This window comes from Lutjanus erythropterus, chromosome 21 (assembly GCF_056507025.1).
Source record: "Lutjanus erythropterus isolate fLutEry1 chromosome 21, fLutEry1.hap2, whole genome shotgun sequence".
Taxonomy (NCBI): domain Eukaryota; kingdom Metazoa; phylum Chordata; class Actinopteri; order Lutjaniformes; family Lutjanidae; genus Lutjanus; species Lutjanus erythropterus.
The window spans coordinates 22,672,023-22,696,319 of NC_139337.1; the positions used below are offsets into that span (position 1 = coordinate 22,672,023).

Consider the following 24,297-nt stretch of genomic DNA (forward strand, 5'->3'; position numbering starts at 1 on the left):
AAGAGATCACTTGACAGTGTGCTCTTTAATACTCTATACACAAACATAATGACAAATGCATCACTATCAACAATAACCACTGTTTATTACACAATGTACTATGTATTTTTTAGCTGCGTATTGCATATTTCTATGTGTACGTTGTTATTTGTAGTATTTGTTTTTGTTTCCCGCCTGTAAATTAGCATTTTTTTTTCTAAAATCCTGCATGTTTACATCTTGTATTTTTATATTAATGTTCATTAATTAAGGTGTACTGTTCCCATGAAATAAACAATAACAGTTTATTTGAAGGTTGTGTGCATGACAGCCTGTGTGATTACTCATAACAAAGTTCGTAAATTATGTTTGTTTTTGAAACATCAAAATGAGAAGGCGCTGAGAGATAACCTTGAAATATGGGAGAACCCTGGGAAAAGTGGGAGTGTTGGCAGGTCTATAACTTCGGCGTTCCCGACTTTTCATCTAGGAACAAATATGATGAGATTAACTATTTTTGGCTAATGTTAGCATGCTAAGTACATACCTGCTAGACATCAGCATCTTAGCCTTGGTTAGCACACTGATGTTAGGAAATAACTTGGCTTATTCATGGTTAAACCCCTTCTCTGTTTCTTTCTTTTATAAAATCAATTTGTCACTTTTATTTATGTCTTGATGCATCACATCACTGTTCTGCACAAATCTTGGTAAAATATGCTTGCTCTGTTTTCGGTCTATTAGAAGAAAAAAGTGCAAAAAAAATAAAAAATAAATAAAGGACAACTCAGTTCTTTTTATTTAATTTCTTTTATTGAGCATCTATTTACAATGTCGTAAGGCAGGGACAGACGATGAACAGCCTGTGGAGAATGAGAACAAGCAGCCCAGTTGAGAAAAATCTGGCTAATTGCATGAATAAAACATCTTCACCTTGATTTTTAGACCATGTTTGGTCTACAAATGTTCTTGGTTATGTTGATTGGTAAAAGTAAAAAATAATCTGTACACATTTCACAAATCACATAATCATGTAAATTTTGTTATACATTATTCACTTATATTATCTCGTCCCCAATTTGCTTAGAGCAGTGCCAGTGCTTGAATGAATTATTCTATAATAATTATGAATCATTATCTTTGATCCAGTCCTCCTCATATGGAAAAACACTAAAGGGTTTCGGTTGAGATTCAGTTTCCAAGTTCCCAGTAAAGTGATGTAAATTAAAGAATGAAAATCTCTGATCATATCATTTTCACAGTGCTGATTACCACTGATCTCACGTTTCTATGCTTGTTCATTCTGCTCTATGTTGGCCACCAGACCCTTCGTATCTACATGGCTTCGGAGTGGGTTTGCCAGGTATAACTTGTTGTCAAAGGTGCTTTCTCCCAGGACAGGGGTTGGTATCTGTTTACGGAAGAGGAAGAAGGCACCGAGTCCAGCTAAGGCGATTACGACGAGTACTACAGCCACAGTGACGCCTGCAGAGCCGTGAGAAGGTTCTGTAACGACGTGGGCTGCAGAGGCAAAGCACACAGAGGTATTAACAGTGACATAACTCAACTTTCATCATACTGTATATCTTAGATAAAATAACTTACCAACAGAGGGTGGCTTCTCTGTAGGTGTGACAACTGGAAAAAGAGAATAAATATTCAGCGTCGGCAACTGATGGGTCAGTCTAAAACTACATAACAGCTGATTAAACTTACCTTTGGCTGTTTTGCAGATGTAAGACCTGTATCTGCTGCAGCTATTTGTGCCCCACAGTCCAGTTTCAGAATTAATGTCCACACATGAGTCTGACTTTGGCATCCCTGCTTTCCAGTTAGTGTAGTCCACAGGACTGTTATCAATCCACATCCACTCACCTAAAACAAGGAGGCTCGTTACTTTAATGGCCAAAGAAGCACACTCAGACTAAACTTTTTTGCATTTGAGTCACAGAACTGAGCATCCAGTTTTACAAAAACAAAAATGTATCAGAACGATCTCAGGTTGTTAAAAAACTCATCTCAGGTCTATCTGAATCTTCAAAGACTCTTCTTAACATCTTGATGAAAAAAATATTTAGTCCACTGCATAATAGAAAATATTTTAACCTATTTCCCTGGTTGCTGCTGCATTTCCTAATCCAAACAAAGACAGTAGCCAGAAATTACATGTTTCCTGGCTCAGTGTGTTAAACATAAACATATATAACTGCTTATATTTTTCTTGTATTATTGACTATAATTTCCAGCTACCTGGATTAGGACATTAATGATAGTATTAGAAACAGGTTAAAAATCTTTTTTTATTATGCAGTAGATGGAATATTTTTTCATCCAGATGGTTTGAAGAGCCTTTTAGGATTTTGGGGGGAAAAAATCAGAACAGTGGTAAGTGTTGTTAAATAACCCTCTGGGTTTTTCAAAGATTGCTGGGTTTTTATTTTAATAAGTAATTGGATGCTTAACTCTGTGACTTGAGTATAACGATAATGCGTGAGAGACACAAACCTCCCAGTTCCTTTATATATACAGCATTTATTCTACATGTTTATAGCATAATTTTGTGGTCATTATTAGAAGAAATCAACATACTCAAAGCTACTACAAGAAACTTTAATATTGTGCTGATTTTGGAGCCCCCTGTGGAAAAAAGCAATAGTGTTTCCATCGCATATACCATCAAGAATAAAATTATCAAAAGGAAAAAATCTTTCTGTTTCTTTTTAATTGGCTTCTGTCTTTCATGCAGAATCCGACCTGTTGGCAGGCGTTAAGAAACGAATCTTCTCACTGATGGTCTGGTTTGCTTATGTAGGTCATATAGAGGCATCAGTAATAAAAGGAGACTGTTTCATTACCAGTTAAAATTCCTTGTAGGTTAAACTGATTTATGCCAAGAAGAAATGATACAAAACTTGCACTGCCACATGTCACTAAAATGATTAATTTTGATATTCTAATATACTTTGATGTTCTTTAAGTTGTTTGACCAATGACAGATTTACTCTCTGAAAATTGTAGTAATTTTTAAACAACAGACCTGGTGAGCATTGCTTTTGCTGGCTGGAAAAACAACTGTCACTTGCAGATTTTATCAGCAGTTGCTCATGTAATCTAATGCTAACACTAAAACAAAGAGAAAACTCTCTCCAGCTGACTATGTAATGTTTCCAGCTGATCTGTTTTTAAAATAAGACGCATGTAAAAGGGTCTTTTAAATATGCACATAATGGCTACAGGCATGGTATACTGCTAAAAGACTGAGACTTAAGCTACATGCAGGCAAAAGGTCAGCAGCAGATGATTCATGTAGTACACATGGAGAGAAAGGAGCATTGTTTGTGTATCCAAAGGTAGAGGTTGACATTCCTTGGTTAGTATTGCAGTACATTATTAAAAATAAAAACTTAGATGTTATTCATTCAAACCTAACTCTCGGATGTTTTGGATGCTTATTATAGAAAAACTTGGACAAGCAACAGTGTGATTGGATTTACATTTTTATGTTTTCTTTTTAGTGTAGCTGTGTAGCAGGTAACTGGGACAGTGTTTGACTTCTTTGTGTGTTCAAAAAAAGGCATTGCAAGACTGAGGCTGAATTTAAGTCCAGCAGACCATGCTCAGTCACCTTCATGAGTCTTGTAGAGGCCGATCCAGAAGGTCTTGGCACCGTCCTGCAGAAGCTCCAGGTTCTGTTGTATGAACTGACTCTCCTGAGGGTCCTCAATACTCACTAGAGATGCACCTGATGGACGCAGCCACAACAGCACACTATCTATCACATACAAATTCACATGCAAATTATAATTTATTAGTGTAACTTCTTCATAGCATACCCATTTTCAGACATTCAACTGAGGCGTGGGCCCAGTTATCCACCATTGTGCTGAGGAAGACGTAACAGTGGCCTCTGAAAGGTATCCATGTTTTTCGCTTCTTTGGTTCTGGGCAGTTTCCAGGGAGTTGTGGGGGATCAGTGGGAGCTATGACTGAAAAAGAGACGTGAGATCACATAGTTAACCATCTTTAATGTTTGGTTAGGTGCAGTATATAGTGCAAGAGACCTAATAGAGATATTGTCTGACCTGGTGACCTCTTGCACAGGGAATAGTGGGTGTCTGTACACGGTGCAGTCTTCCATTTTTTGTCTAAGTCCATATACACACAGCCATAGTTGTGTTTCGGCTCATCTTTGCCCCATTTAGTGTAAGAAAGCAGCCAGTTATCGACCCACCTGTACCGCCCACCTGTCTGTGAAACGAAAAATCATTACATGCATTTTATACAGGGCTAAAAGGTCCTTGTCTTAATATAGTGGTGTACAATAACAGGTAGGTTCTTTACCACATTGCTGTTGAGGCCAATCCACACAGGCTCTTTGAGCTTGGACATCTGCAGGGTGATGTATGCCTGGCTCACAGGACCCAGGATACTGGCCAGATCTGCATCGTCTGCTTGGCACTGCCTCCTCGCCTCGTCCCATCTCATCTTCTGGGCCACAAGCTTGTAGGAGTCGTTGCCAAGTTTGTAGAAGGCCTTTGGTGACACAGTGGTGGGTGGGACTACAATCTGAGAGTCTTTGACAACAAGCAACAACACAAATCATTCAGCTGAATAAGCTGCCCAACCAAACATTTAAAACGACCTTGCTCTCACTCGCCATCCTGTGGCCCCACTAACATAACACGCACCAATGTTTCTTTTACAGATGAAGCCATGTTTTGTGTTACAGTCCTCCACCTTCCAGTGTCCTGTTTGTTTGGCGACACTGCCGACCATGATCACACAGTCAAAGGCCTGTCAGGCAGAAAAAGGTACATTAGTTCACTTTGGTTGTACCATTTTGACAAGTTCTTCTTGCAGTTGATTCTGATTATCTGACTCATAAATCTAAAATTCTAAGAACTTCAGGTTTAATCTTTAGCATGCTCTGTATTTTACAGCAGCATACTGCTGCCATGCCCAAAAAAATGTAAATCAGTATCACATAATAACGTGAAAAGTTTATTGTTATAACAAGATGTTTTTTTTTTTAGGAGAATTGAAATAACCTCCTCCAGAAAATAACGTCCATCAGGCACTGTTGTTGGATGCCCTTTGGCCCAGTTGGTGTATGAAATGCCTTTGCCGTCCGTCCACACAAAGTGCATCTCCCAGTTGACGTCATTCATGCCAATCCAAAAATCTTCATTGTATTTCAGCATCTGCGTTGTTAGGAACGCTAGAAAGGAAGACACAATTATTCTTTAACTCTCTAAAGTTGTGGTTTATTCACTGCACGTACTTCATCACTGCACAGTGAAATGTAACCTGTACAGATGACCGCAAAAGAAAAGGGGATTGTGAACATGTTTCTTGTATCGCTCACCTTGCTCTCTCTCGTTGAGGATAGAAATCAGATTTCCTCCCTGGTTTATGCAGTATGTCCTGGCGTCCTGCCAGTTCTTATTGTCATTACCCACAACGATTTTGTAGCACTGTGTAAACAAGAGGAATTTGTACTGTGTGTTAGAATAACAGCCAAAAACACTTTTTTCCAGAACTGATGTTAGTGCATCTGAGAGTTTAAATCAAAGTGGCTGAAAACCTTTGTGTTGACGTGCATGTCATGCATAGTTTCAGCACTTCATTTGAGTAATCCGTGTACTTCACAGCTACATATCATTACCTTTCCATGGAAAGCTAGCCACTCTGGTGCACATCCTCCTGTAGGAGCAGGGGTCGGGGCAATTGTTGCATTGACAAAGTCGCTGCTTCTTTTGCAAACAGAAGGTAGCTCCATACCACAGTTTATGTCATTCCAGTACCCTGTATGTGCAGAGTTTACAGAGAACACTGAGTAAATAATAAATAACAGAATAAAATCTATTATTGAGGTGGATTAAGTTGGGTTAGGTAAGTATGGAAGTCCATTCCTGCTGATGTGATGAAAAAAGTAAGTAGATAGATAGATAGATAGATAGATAGATAGATAGATAGATAGATAGATAGATAGATAGATAGATAGATATGTGTGGTAGTCTGGCTCACCCATACTCTTGTACATTGTCACACAGTTTTCGTCATTATTAGCAAAGTTGGGCTCATTCCGTTCCCAGGCAGTGAATGTTACGGGGGTACCATCCATCCAGCTGAAGACAAAACATAATGACCAAGAGATCATAAAAACAAACATCTGTATTTGTGTTTCATTAAGTAGTCAGTATACCCAGTATTGTGCCTGAACAATGTGGTTTGATGTACCTAAATGATTTGTCCAGATTCACTGTCATGCCAATGTAGTACTGTGTCATTGAGCCTTTTGATATCTGTTGGAACACATTGGTCAGAAAGACATTACATGAAGATTAGATCAAAAACAACTCTTACACTTGTGTTTTTTCAGGACCTTTGCTACAACAACAGATTAGATTTTCAAGGATATACAGCATGTTGTCCTTTTGAATTTATATGTTTTAACATTTTTGTTGTTTTAGAAAAAAAGAGAAGAAAGAATTTCTTGCCTGTTTCCAGAGGAACTTCCTCTCACTCTCCCCTGTGATGACCGCAAGTTCACCAAAGCTCTTTCTGCAGAACGCTCTGGCAGATTCCATATCCAGGGCGTTAGTGTTGATGAAGTACTGCGTGTCATTGTAGATCATCCAGCCATCATCTGTGGTGTTGTATGCTGTAAAGGGAACAAAACTGTTATCAAGATTATAGGTTGATGGAAAACAAGTCTACAGCCGTATGAGCAGCTCTGTGAGGCATTACTCATAGGCTGTAGCCTCCAAAGTAAGCTTGTTCATAACACAAACTATCTGGGAACTTGTGTGTAGCAACCAGAGTGTCTCAGCTGAAATAAGGCTGTGCATCCAAAGCGCTCTCATGTACTCCCAGCTGAGTGTTTTCAGGGGACGGCCTGATGTTTTCAGGTGTTTTGGTGGATACAGGGCGTTATGGTGCCATGCCATTGTTCTGGTAGCCTATTATTCTGAAATGCAAATAGTCCAAAAGATGCCCCATTAGAAAGCCATTTCTCCTACTGCCCATAATCCCAAAAACGACTGGACCATTGCTCCGAAGGCTAATTACTCCAAACTTATGTACCATATATCACATATCATATCATATTCATATCTTACATAATTAACATACTTATTTTAATCCAAACCTTGATCTTTTGTTCAACCTATCCAAGTGCTTTTGGTACCTAGACCTAACAAAACTAGGACCGTTTCTCAGCATTAACCCCCTGACTATTGTTACCATGACGACAAAGGTCATCTGACAAAGTTAACCTGACATTTGTGCATCAAAATACACAAAGATATAAAGGGAGTGTCAGAGTGTGCATTTTCAGAGCAAAATGCCTTGCGAGCAGTTGGCTGTTGATTTAGGGATAACGGACTGTTGGACAAATGGTCTTTCGGTCCAATGGGGCATTTTTCAGACAGTTGGGGTTTAAATATAATGGACTGTCTGAACAATGAGCAGTACTCACTCTTACACACAGTGGTGCTAATGCTAATGTCAGCAAGCTAACATGCACACACTGACAGTGCTAATATGCTATTGTTTACTATTTTCACCTTCTCAGTTTGCAGATTTCCTAATAAGCACTCTGCTCTGTAAATCAAGGAATTGAAATGAGGGAACAACAGGAGCTGTTTTTGAAGTCAAGCACCTGCTGAAAATTACCTGGTTCAACTATGACAGGCTCGGGTTTGGGAGTCACACCTGAAAGGACAAGAACTATGAGTAAGGAGTCTTAACACCTGGCAAAGCTGTAATGTCACATCACATAATTACTTTGCATAAACTGGAGCTCCATGATGAGACCGGTTGGTGTTACCTTTGCGTATCTGGCAGATCCAGTCATTGTAGGCCTCACAGTGCCGATCATTCCAGTGCCGCCCGTAGTAAAACTGGACTTCTGCACAGTGCTCGTTGTCGTTGTGGTTGTTTGGTTCACCAAAGCCCCAATTCTCAAAGTCGGACTGGCTCACAGTTTTTGGAAATACACATCATTAGTCCAGGGTTGAGAATGACAGCGAGTAAAACTTTTTGTGACAACAACAAGAGCAACATACAGGTGATCCATCACTCCAGACAAAACCCGCATTGGTACCCAGACTGAAGCCGATCCAGGCTGCATCAGAGGAATGAAACCTTTATGAAAGCGGGAAACAGCAGCACTGATTACTTGAATGGTTGAGTAGCACAAATTATATAAATTCTGACATATACAAGCTGTTAAATGGACATACGGCACGGTGTTCAGGTCCTGCATGCTGTGTATGCTCATCAGATCTCCACCAATGGCCTTGCAGAAGTCCCGCGCTTCTGACCAACTCTTCTTGAGGTCCTTGGTTTTTCTGTAAAGCTTTTTAATGAGTGAAAAAGAAAAGAATGTGTGAGTACGAGTATTATGAATTGAAAACTGCATAGATTTAACAGAGTAATTGAGTTTGACCCCCTACTTTGTAGCAGGCGTTCCTTTTGCTGGCAGGGATCCACCCAGACGCACAGCTCAGGGCCGGGGTGGTGGGTGGAACCGTCGTCACCAGCACGCCCTCTGCTCGTTTCTTGCAGATATATTTCTCCTTGCTGCTGCAGCTGACAACGTCCCACAATCCAGCAAAAACCCCAGTTGTCATGGCAACACATCCTTGGTGTCTGTCTTTTGTTAAACACGCCAAAGAAAATGGGAAAAACATAGATAAACTGAGCTGGAAGATATAAAGTCAACTAAAACTAGATGTGGAAAAAAAAACATTTTAGTTTACTGAAATAAAGATAGACTTTAGAAAAACATTGAAAACTAAGTGAAACAATATTGCACACTTAAAAAACTAAGTAAAATAAAATGATGTTTAAATGGCGACGAGTCTTTACAAACTGTTGTGTTTGTGTTGTGTTGTGGTAATACCTGAACCTCTTAAAACTCATCCCTGATAAATGTTATAAGGCATCAGCCAAAGTGCCAAAGTGCTTCATGACTGTTCCCATCCCATGTAGCATCAGACAGTATGAAACTTGTGAGGAGGCACAGATACAGAGCTGAAGTGCTGTGTGTGCTGTACCTGGCATGCCCACATTGAAATTAGTGAACGAGACTTTTCTTCTGGTCGTCCACTTGAAAGTGCTTCTGTCGTCTGTGTTGGACAAACCTGTCCAGAAATACTTCTCTGGTCTCAAACCCACCAAACTGACCAAGAGGGCATTCTCATATCTGCACGAAAGCATAGACCAGCAGAAAGATGAGCAATAGAATTCAAAATAAACCAGATTTACTGGTTGTGCGGTTGATAGAATCAATTTGCATTCAAAATGAATTAACTAAACTTATTACTGCAGTCAACTCCTGTTTTAAGACTGACAACAGAGCATTTTTATGTCTGAAATATGGAAATAATTTACATAAACATGATACAAATAAGAAAACATACCTATCTCCCACATCCACCAGGTTGCCACCAGCCCCTGAGCATGCCCGCTTTGCATCTTCAAAAGTTTTAGCCTCTGATCCGATGTTGTAACAGTAAGAGCCATACCTGATCGAGCCCTTGTGACGATCAAGAAAACGAGAGAATAAAGCTGCTAAGGGCTTTGCTTTGTAATTACACTCATTATTGAAAGGAAATGACGTCACTCACAAGCTTGCAACCCGGGTTGGCGTCCTCGTGGGCGCCTTCACCTGGTTTCGTGGAGGCCTTCTTCTTACACATGTAGCCGTACGTCCTCTCACACATGTGGTCAGCCCACCTCCCGTCCTGTATTGGCCGCATACAGAAGTCAAGAACAGCACCACTCGTGTTATCATTGCATTCACTGACCCTTTTGCATTTGGACGGGTGTTACCTTTCCTCTGATGAGGACACAGTCTTCCTGGAGGTTGGTGGCGTGCGATGGCTCACCAGTCTGCCACTGGGTGAAGGTAACGTGGGAGTGATCAGACCATTCGAACAGCATCTGGTTCCTCTGATCGTTCAGGCCAATCCAGAGCGCATCTGTCGGTACTGAGGGTTTTAAATGCACGTGGAGATGTTAATATCGTCTTAGGGTGTAGTTTCTCTGATATTTGGGGTAAATATACGCATTTGTTTTCTTCCTAAGAGTCAGATAAGAGGTACAGAAAATATGACACTACAGCCAGCAGCTAGTTAGCTTAGCACAAAAACTGAAAACAGAAGGAAAAAGTTAGGCTGGCTCTGTCAAAAAGTTGCAAAATCTACCAAACAGCACCTCTAAAGCTCACATGTTGGCTATATAGGTCACAGAAACAATCCCCCCAAAAACAAAACAAATCTTCAGCACTCCACTTTATTAATTAGTTTGTTCTATATTTTATTTATTTCTACAATCAATTCCAATCAATCGATCAAATAGAGAACTACAACAAAATCTCATTTCAAACCTTGTTATAAATGATAAATAAATCATCTTGCATCCTTTAAATTCTGGCTGCATTTTCTCTGCTATTCTTGTGCAACTGGCTCACTATAGCTTTACCAATACATCTGCCCAGCTTTGTTGAAGACTGGTCATGCACAAAGAGTGCACAGCCAGGGTGTGGCGAGTAGGTCATTGTGGGTTTACTAAAGGCATCTGACAGCTACAGACACCAGATTTTTTTTTTCTTTTTTTTTGTCAGAGCATTTGGATTATTAATTGCTGTCAGTATGCAGACAAAAATTTAAACAAATCTATAAAAAAAAATCCTTCTCCAGGCAACCAGCAGAGATTTTGGTTTTTGTGGAAATTAAACAAAAAGATATAATGTGTTAGTTTGCAAGCTTTAAGGTGTTTTGTTACTAATGGACAGCGCAGGCTAGCTGCTTCCATCCATCTCCAGTCCTTATGCAAAGCTAAGCTAATTATCTGCTGGCTGTAGCCTCAGCAGATATGAAAGTGGTATAGATCTTATCATCAGACTCTCGGCAAGACAGGGAATAAACATATTTCATATTCTTAGCATAGATGCTTATTGTAAAAACCAACTAATAAGAAAAAAAATGACTGGTTGCACACTTACAGTATCCAGACTGAGATATTATGAAGCTCTGCTCTTCTATATTGTGTATGCTGGCCAAATCTCCACCTTCTTTGCGACATGCAGCCAAAGCGTCCCGCCACATCTTTTTAGCCCTCTCCAGGTAGTAACAGTTACCTGCATATGGGACCCAGTGACTGGGACAGAAGCTGGGCTGGTCTTTGTCTGTGAACAGAGACCAGAAGACATGAGAGTCACAAAAACAAGAAGACAGATTCTGGTTTTGATTCACTTGGATTTATGATATTATTTTACTTGGTGTTGAAGGCAGACTGGTGGAGTTTCCTTTCCGACAAATGTAACCGAGTTTCTTGGTGCAGGCGCTGCTCTCCCATTTTGAGGCTTTTCCAGCATTCAGGGTGGCACAGGTAAGCCCGGGCTCTGAAGATGGATGACCTATTGGAAACATCAATCCATGTATTGTTTGTCTTTAATGTAAATAATTCATAAAGTTAGAATTCTAATTAAAGATATCTGCAATTAGATGTCCCCAAAAAGACATTGTCTGGATAGAAGCATGTGTTGCTGCGAAACCTGTATGTACCTTTCAGCACCAGTGGGAGCTTCACAGGTGTTACCCATGATGCAATGGGCACTAACACACCCCGATACCATCACAGATACTGCATTTTGAACTTTGTATTATTTCTTCACTTACCTGGGGCCCAGTTTAAATATCTGAATGGGTTTCCGTTGCTCCACTGCCATCCACTCTCAAAATCCAAGGTGTTCAGTCCAATCCACATAGATGTCCCCAAAGAATTTGTCAAACCTGTGCCAATCCATATGTTATATTAATTACAATGCTATCAGTGTCCAATCATGTTCACTGTGTATCTGACACAAGGATTGAATTTGTACCTGTGATGTATGCCTGTTCATGAAGCTCTACGATGCTGAGGAGGTCGGCTCCCTGCTGCTGGCAGCTCTTCCTGGCCTGATGCCAGGTCAACACTGATTGTGCGTTTCTCTGATACTGAACCCCCGTGACCGGGTCAGTGTCCCAACCTGAGGTCCCTGCATTATGGTGGAGACACAAAGTACTAAATGTTATAAAACTAAGGGAGATTATTTACATCGTGAAATAAAAGTAGTCTAATAACTAACTACTGCCGTGGACAGGGGCAGCAGCAAAAGGTATTTTAACCACTTAAAAAAAGTCCATCTCCAAAAGAACCAATATCACTTTAAGTATATGCTATATTTAGTATTTTTTCAAAACTTTACCTTGCTGTCAGACAGACTTTTCTTAAGGGAAACTGCTTATGTATGAACCAAATGTTGCTCTCTCCAAACCAACCAAACTCCACAGGCAAAAATCAGCAATCTTTCCTCGCAGAACAGAGGAACTGCTAGTCTACTGCTGCCTCAGTCAGTTAGTTTGTGTGTTATTGTGTGGCTTTGGTGAATCTGAGCTATCCTTTCACAACACCAAAGTCACACAATGACACAAACAAACTAATAGACTGAGGCAGTGGCAGACCATGAAGTCCTGTTTTTTGCAAGGTAAAATTACTGAATTTGCCTATGGAGTTTGGTTGGTTAGGAGAGAGCGATATTTGACTTACATAACAGTGGTTTGCCATCAGAAAAGGTGGTCTGACAGCAAGGTAAGGTGGTGAAAATATTCTAAATAGAGCGTATACTTAAACTGATATTAATTTTTTTTAGCAGGCCTAAAATACTTTTTGTTGCTGACCCTTCCTTAGCGTTCGTGCAGGTACTCTTTTCTGCTTTCCATACTGGAGACATGTTAACTGCGATCAACTGTAGTTAAAACCTCATACAATCCAACATCAGTTAATCAGAACTATCCCTTTAAGGACGAAGGTGTCTCAAAACTAAAACCAATAGGAAGTAGATTCATTTTGACGACTGAGAAACATCACATGCTTTGTTGTCATGAAAAACTGTAGTAAAAGTGAGTTTGCTTTTCTGCCCTTTTCCTGCCCCAGATTTAGAGCAGCGTCAGGAGAAATACACGGGTTTGTGAAAAGAGGAAAACAAGGACAGTGCTGTGCTGACAACTCATGAGAGGAAGTGGTAGTGTTGTTCTGCTGCAGGAGAGGAGAGGGGAGGGTCAGAAACCAGACCTGTCAGTGCTGACCTCCTCAATGATAGCGCTTAAAGAAAACAAGATAATTCTGCACACTCTCTGCAGGAATGCTGATTATTAAAGACATGGAATGGCTGAAGCATTTTTCTTACCTTTGGTGGGACAAAAGCCCCACTTTTTCTGTTTATCGTAATCTCTCTCTGTTGCACACCACAGCTGTCCATCTGAGCGGCCGTCCTTTGTGCATTCAGCGTACCACTTCTCCATAAACTTAAATGGGAACTGACAAGGGCCTCCGAAGGCATTGCCCCCTATTGTGAAAACCTCTGAGGAGACACAGAACATGGATTTAAAGACAATCAAAAGTTTGCTTAGTGACATAAAACAAGTAAAGCGTCCACTGATGTTTGGCAAGAAGGCCTAGCTTGTAGTTTCAGTTCATCACAAAGTTGTTGGGCGGGGGTCATGTAGTCAGGGCTCTGTGCAGGACAGTCAAGTTCTTTCAGATCAAACCTTTTTTTGTATCTTATTTTACACATGAGGATGCTGTTGAAAAAGGATTGTCTGCCGTTATATGCACTACCATCATTACTGTACCTAAGTTTTCAGGTATCTGTACTTTACTTGAGTATTTTTCTGACAACTGTCTACTTTTACCCCTTGCATTTTATCACAAATATCTGATCTTCCTACTCTTTATGTTTTAAAACGGGCTCACAACTTTAGTTTTAATGAATTTGTGGGAAATTATCATTTTTATCTTGCATCATTGTGCATCTTCTTCTAATCTAATCATTCAAATCTTCTGCAAATCATGCATGACAGACAGCGTAACAGTGGAGAAAAGGTGAGATTAGTTTACAATACATTTCTGATCAGTACCATAAAATAGTTTTACTTATTGGCCGCCTGTCTGACCACACTGAAGCTTCTTCTGAAGACAGCTCTTGATGTTGGCACTCACTGAAGGTTGATTTCACAGATTGTCCTCATTTACAGACAGGGCAAGTTTAAAGGTGCAGAAACTGATTCTGGAGAAAGATTCTTTTGTTTCATTCCCAGGTCATAAACTATCCATCTATCTTACTGAACTATCTTACTGACCTGTGAAACAGATCCAAGAGGAGAAGCAGAAATCTTGTTTTCTCAGACCACTTAACTTTTGTCCATTGGCACTGAAAATGAACAGTCCACCCAAGCTTTAATTGAGTCATAGATGGGTTCAAGTCCAACAGTCAGATTACAGATTTGCCAGGATCTCATTGCTTCCCCGAGAAGGTTAGTGACCCACCGTTCCCAGGTGGTGCAATTGCATTTTTAGTCCCCTTGTTTCAAAGATGCTTGATATTTATGTTGTATTGCAGATTGTACCACACAAGTTCAACTGGCTGACAAGTGTTCTGCATCAAAGCTAATCAAGTGATGCCCTTTTAACCTTTTTGTACACTTGTGCCTTCAGCTGCCTGTTCATGCCGTGGACAAAGTCTCTGGCTGAAGCTCGCTTACATACTTAACATACTGTATCTTTTAGTAAATAACTACATCCAGAGTCAGAAGAATATGAGCATGGGGTTTTCCACAAATAACAGGGATGGGACAATATCTAATATTTTTTAACTCATTTTGGTGACACAATATATGCACAAATTTTTTCCACCTAATTGCAGAGAACATGAAGTTTCTCCTGTAGTGGAATTAACATATTAATATGCATACTCTTATTGCGATGACCCTCTGACAGATGCACTCATAAAAAACGATCCTTTAACAAATGTAGACATTCACTGGGCAAGAAAAGAAAACTACTGCTGACAGGTGTTTTTCACTGGTGCCTGATTCTCTTTGTTCGTCACTAATTTGTTGTGATGATTGTGATGACGGCTCCTAAGATGGGAAATTAAATTTGTAGGAATGCAAATTAGCTCCTCCTCGCATGATGAACACTGAACAATCAGTGCAAATAACATCTTTGCCACCTGTTTGGACACATCAAAAATGTAGGATAGGATATTTCCAGTTTAAAAGGTTTGAATGTAATTAAAGCGCCATCTTATTGGCTTGTCAGAAATGTTTATTTCAGGTCACTACCAATGAAATGCTGATATTATCATGCATAGCTAAAGATAAATAAGCATCAATCATTTGTCAAGAGAGGGTCACAGTCTGTTCTTTTATTAAACTGGGGTCTAATCTGATTATGTTTGTTTGTTTGTTTGTTTGTTTGTTCTTTTTCTTAAAAGCTGTCACAATCCAAACTTAATATTCAAAATCAGTTTGCTGAATATAGTGCTACTAGTCAAAAATGTTTTTTGTATTTTTTACTTGAAACATGAAACACCAGACAACAGTCTGCAGCATGACAAATGCATAACAAAAACTAAACTAACTTCCTGAAACACCCCTTTAACCTGCAGCACGGTTTAGACTCTCCAGTATAAACTACTGGGGCTTTGTCTTTATTAAATAAATCCTGTGCCCACAGCTCCTACCTTGAAACCCCTTTGAACAAAGGTCACCCCGGGTGCCAAATATCCTCCAGCGACTCCAGAGCCCGTTGCCTTTGTAGATCATTACGCTCCTCTCATTGCGGTTGCCCCAGTTTAAGTGCAGGTCCTGGTCTTTGAGGCCAAACAGGGTCTCATTCTTGCACTGCCAATGTTGGAGGAGATTATTCTCATCACATTCAAAGAGCACCACCTTCACCCAGTCTTTAATCTCTGTGGCTGCCAGACACAGCTTGAGGGACAGACTGAGGACGCGTGACTCGGAGGCCCAACGAAATTGCTGATCTTTGGCATGAGGATTACAGGTGCCCACTGTTACTGAGGTGGCACTCTCCACCCTGATGCACTTGTTGTGGTTCTCATTGTAGATCAGGAAGGAGCCGGTGTCTGGAGCAGAAGAACAGCTTCAACACCTCGTACGACAATTTACTATCTGATATCTCACTTAATTTTACTCACAGGCAAGTTAAAAGACAAAAAAATGTCTCATGGATACATACCTATGTCAGCAGTGATGCAGAGGACTTGCAGGAGACAGAGGACCACAGCAAACTTTGAACAGGGTAACATTATCCTCAGGGTGTAGTTTGCAGCACTCAGTGGTGGAGGATGAGGTTGCGCTAGAGTTTTCCAGTCATGAGAGAAGGGGTCTGGTGTGTGCTAAGGTGTGTGACATGGAGCTACAATGACAGAAACATGCTGCTTTCCCTCCTTAATCACACTGATGGATATCCTGTCACATGGGCAGCAAAGGTTGGCCGAACGACAGCAATTTCCATGAGCTTCCACTGAACTTTTGGCAGAGAACAGGAGACAGGAAGTGGGAAGCAAGCAATCTCATCTCACTGTTAGACAATAAATTGAAAGTCACCAATGATAACTTCAAGGAATGACAACAATTCTATTTTTTATTTAGCAAAGGCAAAAGAGGAGCTGAATGACGAATTCTGGGGATTAATTTATCCAAGCAGGCATTAATATAATACCTTCATCTGAGATTTTTCATCTATTATAAATAGCACTTCAGTCTGTGCTAAATCTGTGCCTGGATAATGAACCAAAAGAGCAGATGTCATTCAGCAAGACGGCCTTTCAAGAAGTTTAAGGTGTCAGAAGATTTAAGAGAATCACATCTGCTCAGGAATGTGTCAGGGTAAATGAGGCTTAAACGAGGTTTGCAGCGCTTTGCTGATTCAGGGGTTTTCGTGGGATAGCAGCCCCCCCCAGGAGGTCTGTGAGGCTTCAGGGTGAGGAGTGCAGTGATGATACAAGTCAGTAGAAAGAGAGGACAGGAGGAAATCCTGCTTCCTATTGGGGGAAATGAGGAGAGATCTATCCACTCTCCCTCTATGCTGCAGGGATGCCCAGTGACGGTGCTCACACAAATGAGGTGCAGACATGTACCTCTGAAATATCTGTCCTTTGTTGTATAGAACACAAAGATGTTGGTGAATCTGTCACCACAAGTTGTGCAGTATATTCTCATGGAAATATATTGACCATAATCTTTGAAAACATGTCTTGTCTCTGGAAATGAGAGTCATGAGGCTGCAGTTATTAGGTATGATTAGTTGGTCAATGCCTGTTTTCATACTACCGTTTAGAGGAGAAGTTTTCAAATTATACACATAGGGGCTCCCATAACTCTGTGGTCACAAGTCTGACTTGCCTAAAAATGAGAACTCTTCATCCTTATTAAAAGCCCTGGTTTTTACATGATGTAAGTGTTGAACATGCAAATTGTGCAGCCTTGGCAAAGGGTTTGCATTCCCTAAGGCCCTGTTTACACATGGCATTAACATGTGTCTTATGCATTGACATAAATAAAAGTTCGACAACAAGCCTCCCCTTCATCCCAACAGACAAAACTGAAACCAAAATATCCCGGATATGAGCGCTGCCATCTTGTGCCTGTGACGTCTTTTGGAGCCAGAGCCTGCACAGTAGTGATCAGCATTAGAGCCATGCTTTTGTGTTCCCGCCCACACAGTTGGCTAACTGTATCTCGAGCAGGGCTCAGCTGTCAGACATGGCATGAAACCGTGTTTTTATATAATCAAATTAAAATTAAACTAATTTAAACCAAAGAAGATCAGAAAATGAACACTTAAGCAAACATTAGCATTATAAGAACTACTTAGAGTACCATAGAAACCATAGAAATAGAAACCATATTTGGTAAAAATATATTTGATGTGCACTTTGATGTTTCAGTTTTACTTATGTTCCACCTGTTACACTGGGGAGGCAGGGTTTATAACCTGTACTGCAGCCAACCACCAGGGGGCCATTGAGATTCTTTGGTATCACTTTTGGGGAGCTCTCATGTTGTCCATTTCTCTTTCTACAGTGTATCCGATTGATCTGATTAGTGCACCTTTAAAATAAGGTCAGTACAAGAGAAAATCATGAGAACATGTACAATTAAATGCAAACATCCTGGCAATAAATAATCTTTTTTCACCTTATGACTGTAATTAAATGCATTACTTTGTTTGTGTCATTATATATCACCCTGAAAATGTTAATCTCTACAAAAGTGGCATGTTTTTTTTTACAGAGTAGTTGTGAACAGTTGCATCAGATTGAACACATCATGTGTAATGACATGGTGTCCTCTATCTGTCAGTGCTCTTGTGTTCTGGACCATGTAGGATTGTGGGAAGGGATGTGATGAGAATGTTTTGCAGAATAATGACAGGAAACCTGTTCTCTTGGAGAGCGATTGGGAAGAAATAGGATATTTCCAGTTTAAAAGGTTTGAATAGAGGTCAAAAACATATACTTTTAGTTCATGTCAGTACACTCTGCTCACATGAGGAATCACACCAGTGAAACTTAACTGCTAAGATAAAAGCTGAAGTTTTAGTTACCTGTAAATAAAACTGTATTAGCTTTATTAAACCTCCTCCTCCCAGCGGTCCAAAGATCCTGTGCTGGCGGTGTAAACAACAACGCTCCCCCAGTACTCAGAGCTCCCAGTCTGGACAGTCAGCTAGCATTAATAGGACCGCTAGCTGCACGGCTAACTGAACTAACTACAGCATAGCTGAGAGCAGCTACAGATAGCAGTCATTCGTAGTTACTTTAGCAACAAAATAAGCTATTTCTCCATCATGATATGCCATATACATACCATCCAATAAGTATAATTAATTGTGTAAATAATTAACTTAAGAATGAAAAATCACCAAGGTCGGAGGCAAACATAACATTACTGTACATCACATTACATTCTGCAAATGTAAGAGAATATGTGAGGTGTAGTATGTATAGAAAAATAGTGCACAAAGTGAAAAATACAAAATTTCATCAGTTTTCTATGAGGGCTGAATATTTTGAAATTGCAGACATACACATTAGCATAAATTATGAATCAATCTGTGCCTTTTGGTTTGTGAAGGATCCATAGATTTACGATAACAGGCTACATTTCAAGTGAAGGAATTAAACTAGCAAAGTGATCTTCTTACGTTAGGCATACAGCATGTACAATGCAGTGCTGTAATGGGTCATAACAAGAGAATTATCATCTAGTGGAAAGTGAATGAAATATCATGAGCACATGCACAATTTAAAGCAAACGTCCCATCAACAAACAATCTTTTTTCACATTGTGATTGTAATTGAGCACATTATCTAGTTTGTGCTGTTTTTTCCCCATTCTGAAAATGTTAATCTACACAAAAGTTATTTTTTTGCAGTGCTGTGGTGTAGAATTGCATCATATTGTACGTGCGTAATGACATGTCCTCTATCTGTCAGTGCTCTTGTGTTCTGAACCACGTAGGATTGCGGGAAAGGATGTGACAAGAATGTTTTGCAGAGTAATGACGGGAAAACCTGTTCTCTTGGAGAGTGACTGGGAAGAAATGGGACATTTCCAGTGTAAAAAGTTTGAACAGAGGTCAAAAACATATGTACTTACAGTTCATGTCAGTTCCTTCTGCATACATGATGAATCACGCCAGTGAAACTTAAAACATATATTTGAGATATTTTCTTTATTAATCTTACCAAAATATATGTATCAATGATACAAACTCACACTTTGTTTTTCTTCTGTGAATATAACTTAGCAAAGAAAAACCTAATATAAACAACATGGATTTATGCTTTTACATATTCACTGCACTTAATGGTAGTAGAAAAGAATTTCAATTAAAAAATAAATCTCAAGTGACATTACAGGTACATTCCCAAAGTGCCATGCTTGGTGAGGGGGGAGGGGTTTTGAGGGGTAAAAAAAGTATTTTGAACATAAAGGTAAATAATACATTACACAATTATCATTTGACACAACATCCTGCATGGGAAAACATTGCCTACAAGCTCCCTTTTGGCCTGTGAAAAGTACCATTATGCATCTTAAAAAAATATCTCCTCTGTGTTGCATACACAAATTCATACTTGCACCAGCTTTTCTTTTATGCTTAAACTTTATCCTATGTTCTTAGCTAGATAGTGATTTACTAAACTGGGCTCGGCCATTAGAATTCAAGGCTTTAAGCTTTAAAGTTTACAAGGAAATTTCTGATGCGCTGTCCAATAAAAAGATAAACAAAACAGTAAGTCACTGTTGCTCCACAAGCTTCGGCGTAACTTCTAAAAATTAGATTTTAATCTATCCTTTGTAAATGTTTATTTGTTTAATTTAGGCTATATATGGAGTAAAATGTGTTTCAAAGTATAGTAAATTAGTGTGTGTGTGTGTGTGTGTGTGTGTGGCCAATTATTTCACCCAATAGTCCATTGTACGTAATATCAAGCTAACGTGACGTGTCAGTTAGCTATTTCAGTTAGCTGACAGTGCGAAACAGTTACATTTACTGTGTAAATATTTATCACTATGTAAAACTTGATTGTGTGGTCCAACTTGTTTTAACTGAGTGACTCTCCACTTAGTAAAGTGATGCCTGGCCATATTAGCTAAATCTCTGTAGATACGTATTAGCAAGCTCGCGTTAGTTATGTCAGTTAGCTAGTTTAGTCGGCTAACAGTGTGTAACAGTTACGTCATTGGCAGTTACTGGCTGTAAATATTCAATAATGAATTTTATCGCAAAACTGTGTGGTGCAATTCTGTTTTTTTCTATGCTAAAGTAACAGTATTTAGTTATTTAGTCTGCCTTTTATTAGCACAACATTTTGTAGCCCAATTTAAGATATACCGTGTTTTTTTTTTTTTATATATATATATAATATTTAATCTTCTCAGTAAACATCATGTTTAAACAGCTTACATGTCATGTCAAACTCACTGTAAAGCATGTATTTCCAAGCTCACGTGATATGTCAGTTAGCTATTTTAGTTAGCTAACAGAACACACAACTTTCATGTAGTGACTCTCCCGTCAGTAAACACTTAACTTAAAACTAGGCTAAGTTCGAACTTGTGAAGAGCTGGTGCAACTGCCTCCTGAATCCTAGCATCCTACACCTCCTGATTGTGCCAGCGTATTACTCCTACTGTTTGTTCTGATCTTTCACCGTCTGTGCTTGGCCTTAAAAGAACATCCTCTCTGTGTTGAAGATCCTCAGCTTGGTCATGAAGTTGAAATAGACGAAAGCCAGGCAGACCAACAGGTTCTTCATCAGATAAAGGAGCGGCGTGACAAAGCCAAAGAAGGCAATAAGGCCAACACGCACAAAGAAGAAAGGTAAGTCCTGCAACACCACTCCTAGTGAAGAAAGCAGCGGGCTGTGGGGCATGACCACCACACGCAGGCAGGACAGGTAGCTGAAGATGTAGATGGGGAACACCCAGCCTGAGTAGTAGACCAGGGGATGTCCTGCCACCCTCACCATCTCTACTGTGTCCATCCAGAACATAAAGCTGTCCACAAACACATCCGCTCGGGCGTCGCTGGCACACAGGAACCTCAGTGGACCCGTGTAGGCGTACGGAGGTATGCGGTACGCTGTGGTGCTCGCTGAGCGTGAGCTCAATCCAGAGATACTAAAAGGTCTCCCAGCGTTACCTGGTATCCCTGGGACTGTCCCGTTTGTCTCTGGTCGAGCCCCTGCTCCGTTCTGGTTCCTGTCATTGGCCTGGCTTGCTCCTGGTGGCAACGGAGCTGGCACAGCTTGCCCGGGCGCAGCTGGCCCCGGCGCAGCTGGAGCGATGGGTGCTACTGGTGTTACCTGCTCCACATGCGTGAGGACAGTGGAGGGGATGTCAGCATCTCTGTCCATGTCGTTAGCTGGGTAGACAAAGGGAAAGATTTTCATGAGTCCAGTCAAACAATGTTATATATTAATAAATTATAAATTAACTTTGCTTATGTTACTTATCTTCACGTAATGTTTGTGTTGCTGTTGTTCGAGAATTAAAGGGATAGATCAGTTTATTTGGAGTGGGGTTGTATGAGGTGCTTATTGAGTTAGTCAGTGTATTATCGACAGTCCTCTGGATCGGTGAGTTCATTATATAACCCCATTTCAAATCATCCAAACAATTCCTTTAATCCAAATGACAAGATTGTAATGTTCAGCATAATTTTATTAAAAACCTTTTTGCCAAAAGTTGTGAGAAAATACTGGTGAGAAATCAAAATAATACCACCACCCCCAGATCTTGTGATCATATAAAAGCATCCATTAAACTGCTGTGTAATTGGAGCCAAAGTTTCATGAGACAGTTGACTTTTTCCAAGGAATACCACATGGACAGCGTGATCCTCCAGCCACCTGAAAGCCTCCCCTTTGAAAAACATAGCTGAAGTTTTGTCAGTTCAGCACTGTGTTACAAGAAGCAGCTAAGAAATTTCCTGCTCATTTCCTCAGTTGTACCAGATTTTTTTCAACTGCAGGCACAGAGCCAAAGAGTAAGAAATGCAAATTGGTTCTCTAAACTGTTCTGGATAAATAATATAAAGAGCTGTTAGCTGTATTTGTTGCCTCTGAGCTCCTGTAATGTAAAGCCGGGCTGGTATCACTATAGAAGTTGGCAGAGGAAAGTTCAGGATCTATAGCACTCAGTGAGTGATTTGTGTGATGTGTTCAGAGGGCTGCGCTCACCCTGGCCGGTCAGTCTGCAGTGGCGTATCCTCTCCACAACGTCAATACAGATGAGAGAGAAGAGGACAAGTGATACAGGGAGCTCCGTGAACGTATCAGTTTTTATGTTGTTATTTATCTGAACCTGCACAAACAGCCAGAAAATTATCAGTTTGACAAGAACATTTAACGTAATTACTTAGTCACTCACAATCAATACAGATCCCATCAATTTACCTCATCAATAATGGACCTTTGCACCAAGCATTTACATTTCTGACCTCCTCTAACACTGGGTTTGTGGGCCAAATCACTTGCAGCTCAGCTATTTGCCTGAGTCAGGACTTCATACCAACAGGACACAGAACAAAGCAGACAGGCTGGTCATCTTAGCAGAATTTACGGCTCTTATGTAAAGACACCAGATAAGGAAGGGCCAAGAGGTCAGCCTGGGCTCTAGAAAGGGCCACATAAAACAGCAAATAGGAGCTGGGCTGCAGCCAGCGAGGAAGTGCAAATGTGCCTCACAGACAGATGATTTGACAAGGGCAGCACGGACAGGAAGAGGAACCCAGCTGCTTATCAGCAGCTCCTTATCCATATGGCTTGATATTCCTCTCCTGAGAACCAGAGGGTTCCTCACAAATCATCACCTTTATTTCACTCACACATCTAAAAATGTTATATAATGTTGGTCCCAAATGTGAAGTGGTTGCAAGTATTTTAAGCATTTATAAGCAACGATTTTGGATGATAAACACGGCCGTCTAAAATAACTACAAAGGATATAGATTTACAGACTGACTTTTGGTACAAATATGGCACCAAAAAGGGTCAAAGTTCAGGAACAGACAAGATCATAAAAATGGCAAACAAGCCACAGCGTGTTGTACCTCAGAGCTGGCGATGAGAAAGGCAAAGCAGGGTAATGTGGACAGGATCACATATACGAGGGTCACAGGCCTCCTGATACAAAGACAAAGGACGGGAAAGACAAAAAAGTAAGGAAGGAAGACAAAGGCAGTTGCAGGACTTGCTAACTCATGCTATTCACAAGCCAAGTGCAGTCCAAACCAGTGACAGGCCTGTTCAGACTCAAACCAGCTGGTCAGGTCAACAGTGCTGGACGTCCATTTCTGGCTCCCCAGGCCTCAAGTGTCGGGACTCACCACTTTTTCCTCCCAATGAGAAACTTCTTCTTCATGAAGACCATATACTTCAAGGGTACCCAGACCAGCAGGGCGGTGGAGGTGACATAGGCGATGGAGGAGGCCACGATCAACCAGTAGGCCGTGCTGCCGTCTCCGGGGGGCTGCGCCGAAGTCTTGACCTTTGCTACGATGATGGCGAACCTCTGCATGACGATGAAAAGTGGCACGCACAGGCCTGCAAACTGCAGCACCTCGCACAGGGCGAACTTCAGCGTCCTCCCCGAGCCCATGCTGTGCTAGCTCAAAAAAAGAAAAAGAAGGGAGGGAGACGGGGGCTGTTGTCGCAGTGAGGCGACCCCTGTCCCTCTGAGGGCTGGTCAGGCCTCGGACCAGTGCATTGTCTGCCTCCACTAGCATTTTCCACACACCACAGCCCTGGCTCTCTGCTCACCCAACTGCTTACACTGCACTAGGCATTGTGTGCCTCGGTGTGACGGTGATGTGACCGGCCCTTTACTCTCTTCATACAGCATATAAACAAACTTTGTCTCATTCTGCACCCCGAAGGATATCTGT

At 40.6% G+C, this 24,297-nt stretch overlaps 2 protein-coding genes across 2 annotated transcripts; both read right to left on the reverse strand.

The window, feature by feature from the left end:
• Window positions 1–755: 755 nt before the first annotated feature.
• mrc1a (mannose receptor, C type 1a) lies at window positions 756–16,222 on the reverse strand. Its single transcript, XM_084747175.1, has 30 exons — window positions 16,072–16,222; window positions 15,557–15,958; window positions 13,220–13,393; window positions 11,873–12,028; window positions 11,670–11,783; window positions 11,267–11,407; window positions 10,994–11,176; window positions 9,820–9,977; window positions 9,615–9,731; window positions 9,408–9,523; window positions 9,042–9,190; window positions 8,439–8,638; window positions 8,226–8,341; window positions 8,049–8,127; window positions 7,811–7,955; window positions 7,657–7,695; window positions 6,480–6,643; window positions 6,220–6,284; window positions 6,007–6,107; window positions 5,645–5,784; window positions 5,345–5,453; window positions 5,028–5,197; window positions 4,668–4,773; window positions 4,321–4,553; window positions 4,062–4,227; window positions 3,813–3,965; window positions 3,605–3,721; window positions 1,696–1,854; window positions 1,585–1,617; window positions 756–1,500 (listed from the first exon to the last, which is right to left on the reverse strand). The coding sequence occupies exons 1-30, from the start codon at window positions 16,139–16,141 to the stop codon at window positions 1,268–1,270; spliced, it is 4,308 nt and encodes a 1,435-aa protein (XP_084603301.1). The 5' UTR covers window positions 16,142–16,222; the 3' UTR covers window positions 756–1,267.
• A 4,556-nt stretch (window positions 16,223–20,778) lies between these two features.
• On the reverse strand, window positions 20,779–24,297 carry LOC146307661 (transmembrane protein 236). The gene is made up of 4 exons (XM_084747530.1): window positions 23,740–24,297; window positions 23,464–23,536; window positions 22,592–22,715; window positions 20,779–21,774 (listed from the first exon to the last, which is right to left on the reverse strand). The coding sequence occupies exons 1-4, from the start codon at window positions 24,009–24,011 to the stop codon at window positions 21,077–21,079; spliced, it is 1,167 nt and encodes a 388-aa protein (XP_084603656.1). The 5' UTR covers window positions 24,012–24,297; the 3' UTR covers window positions 20,779–21,076.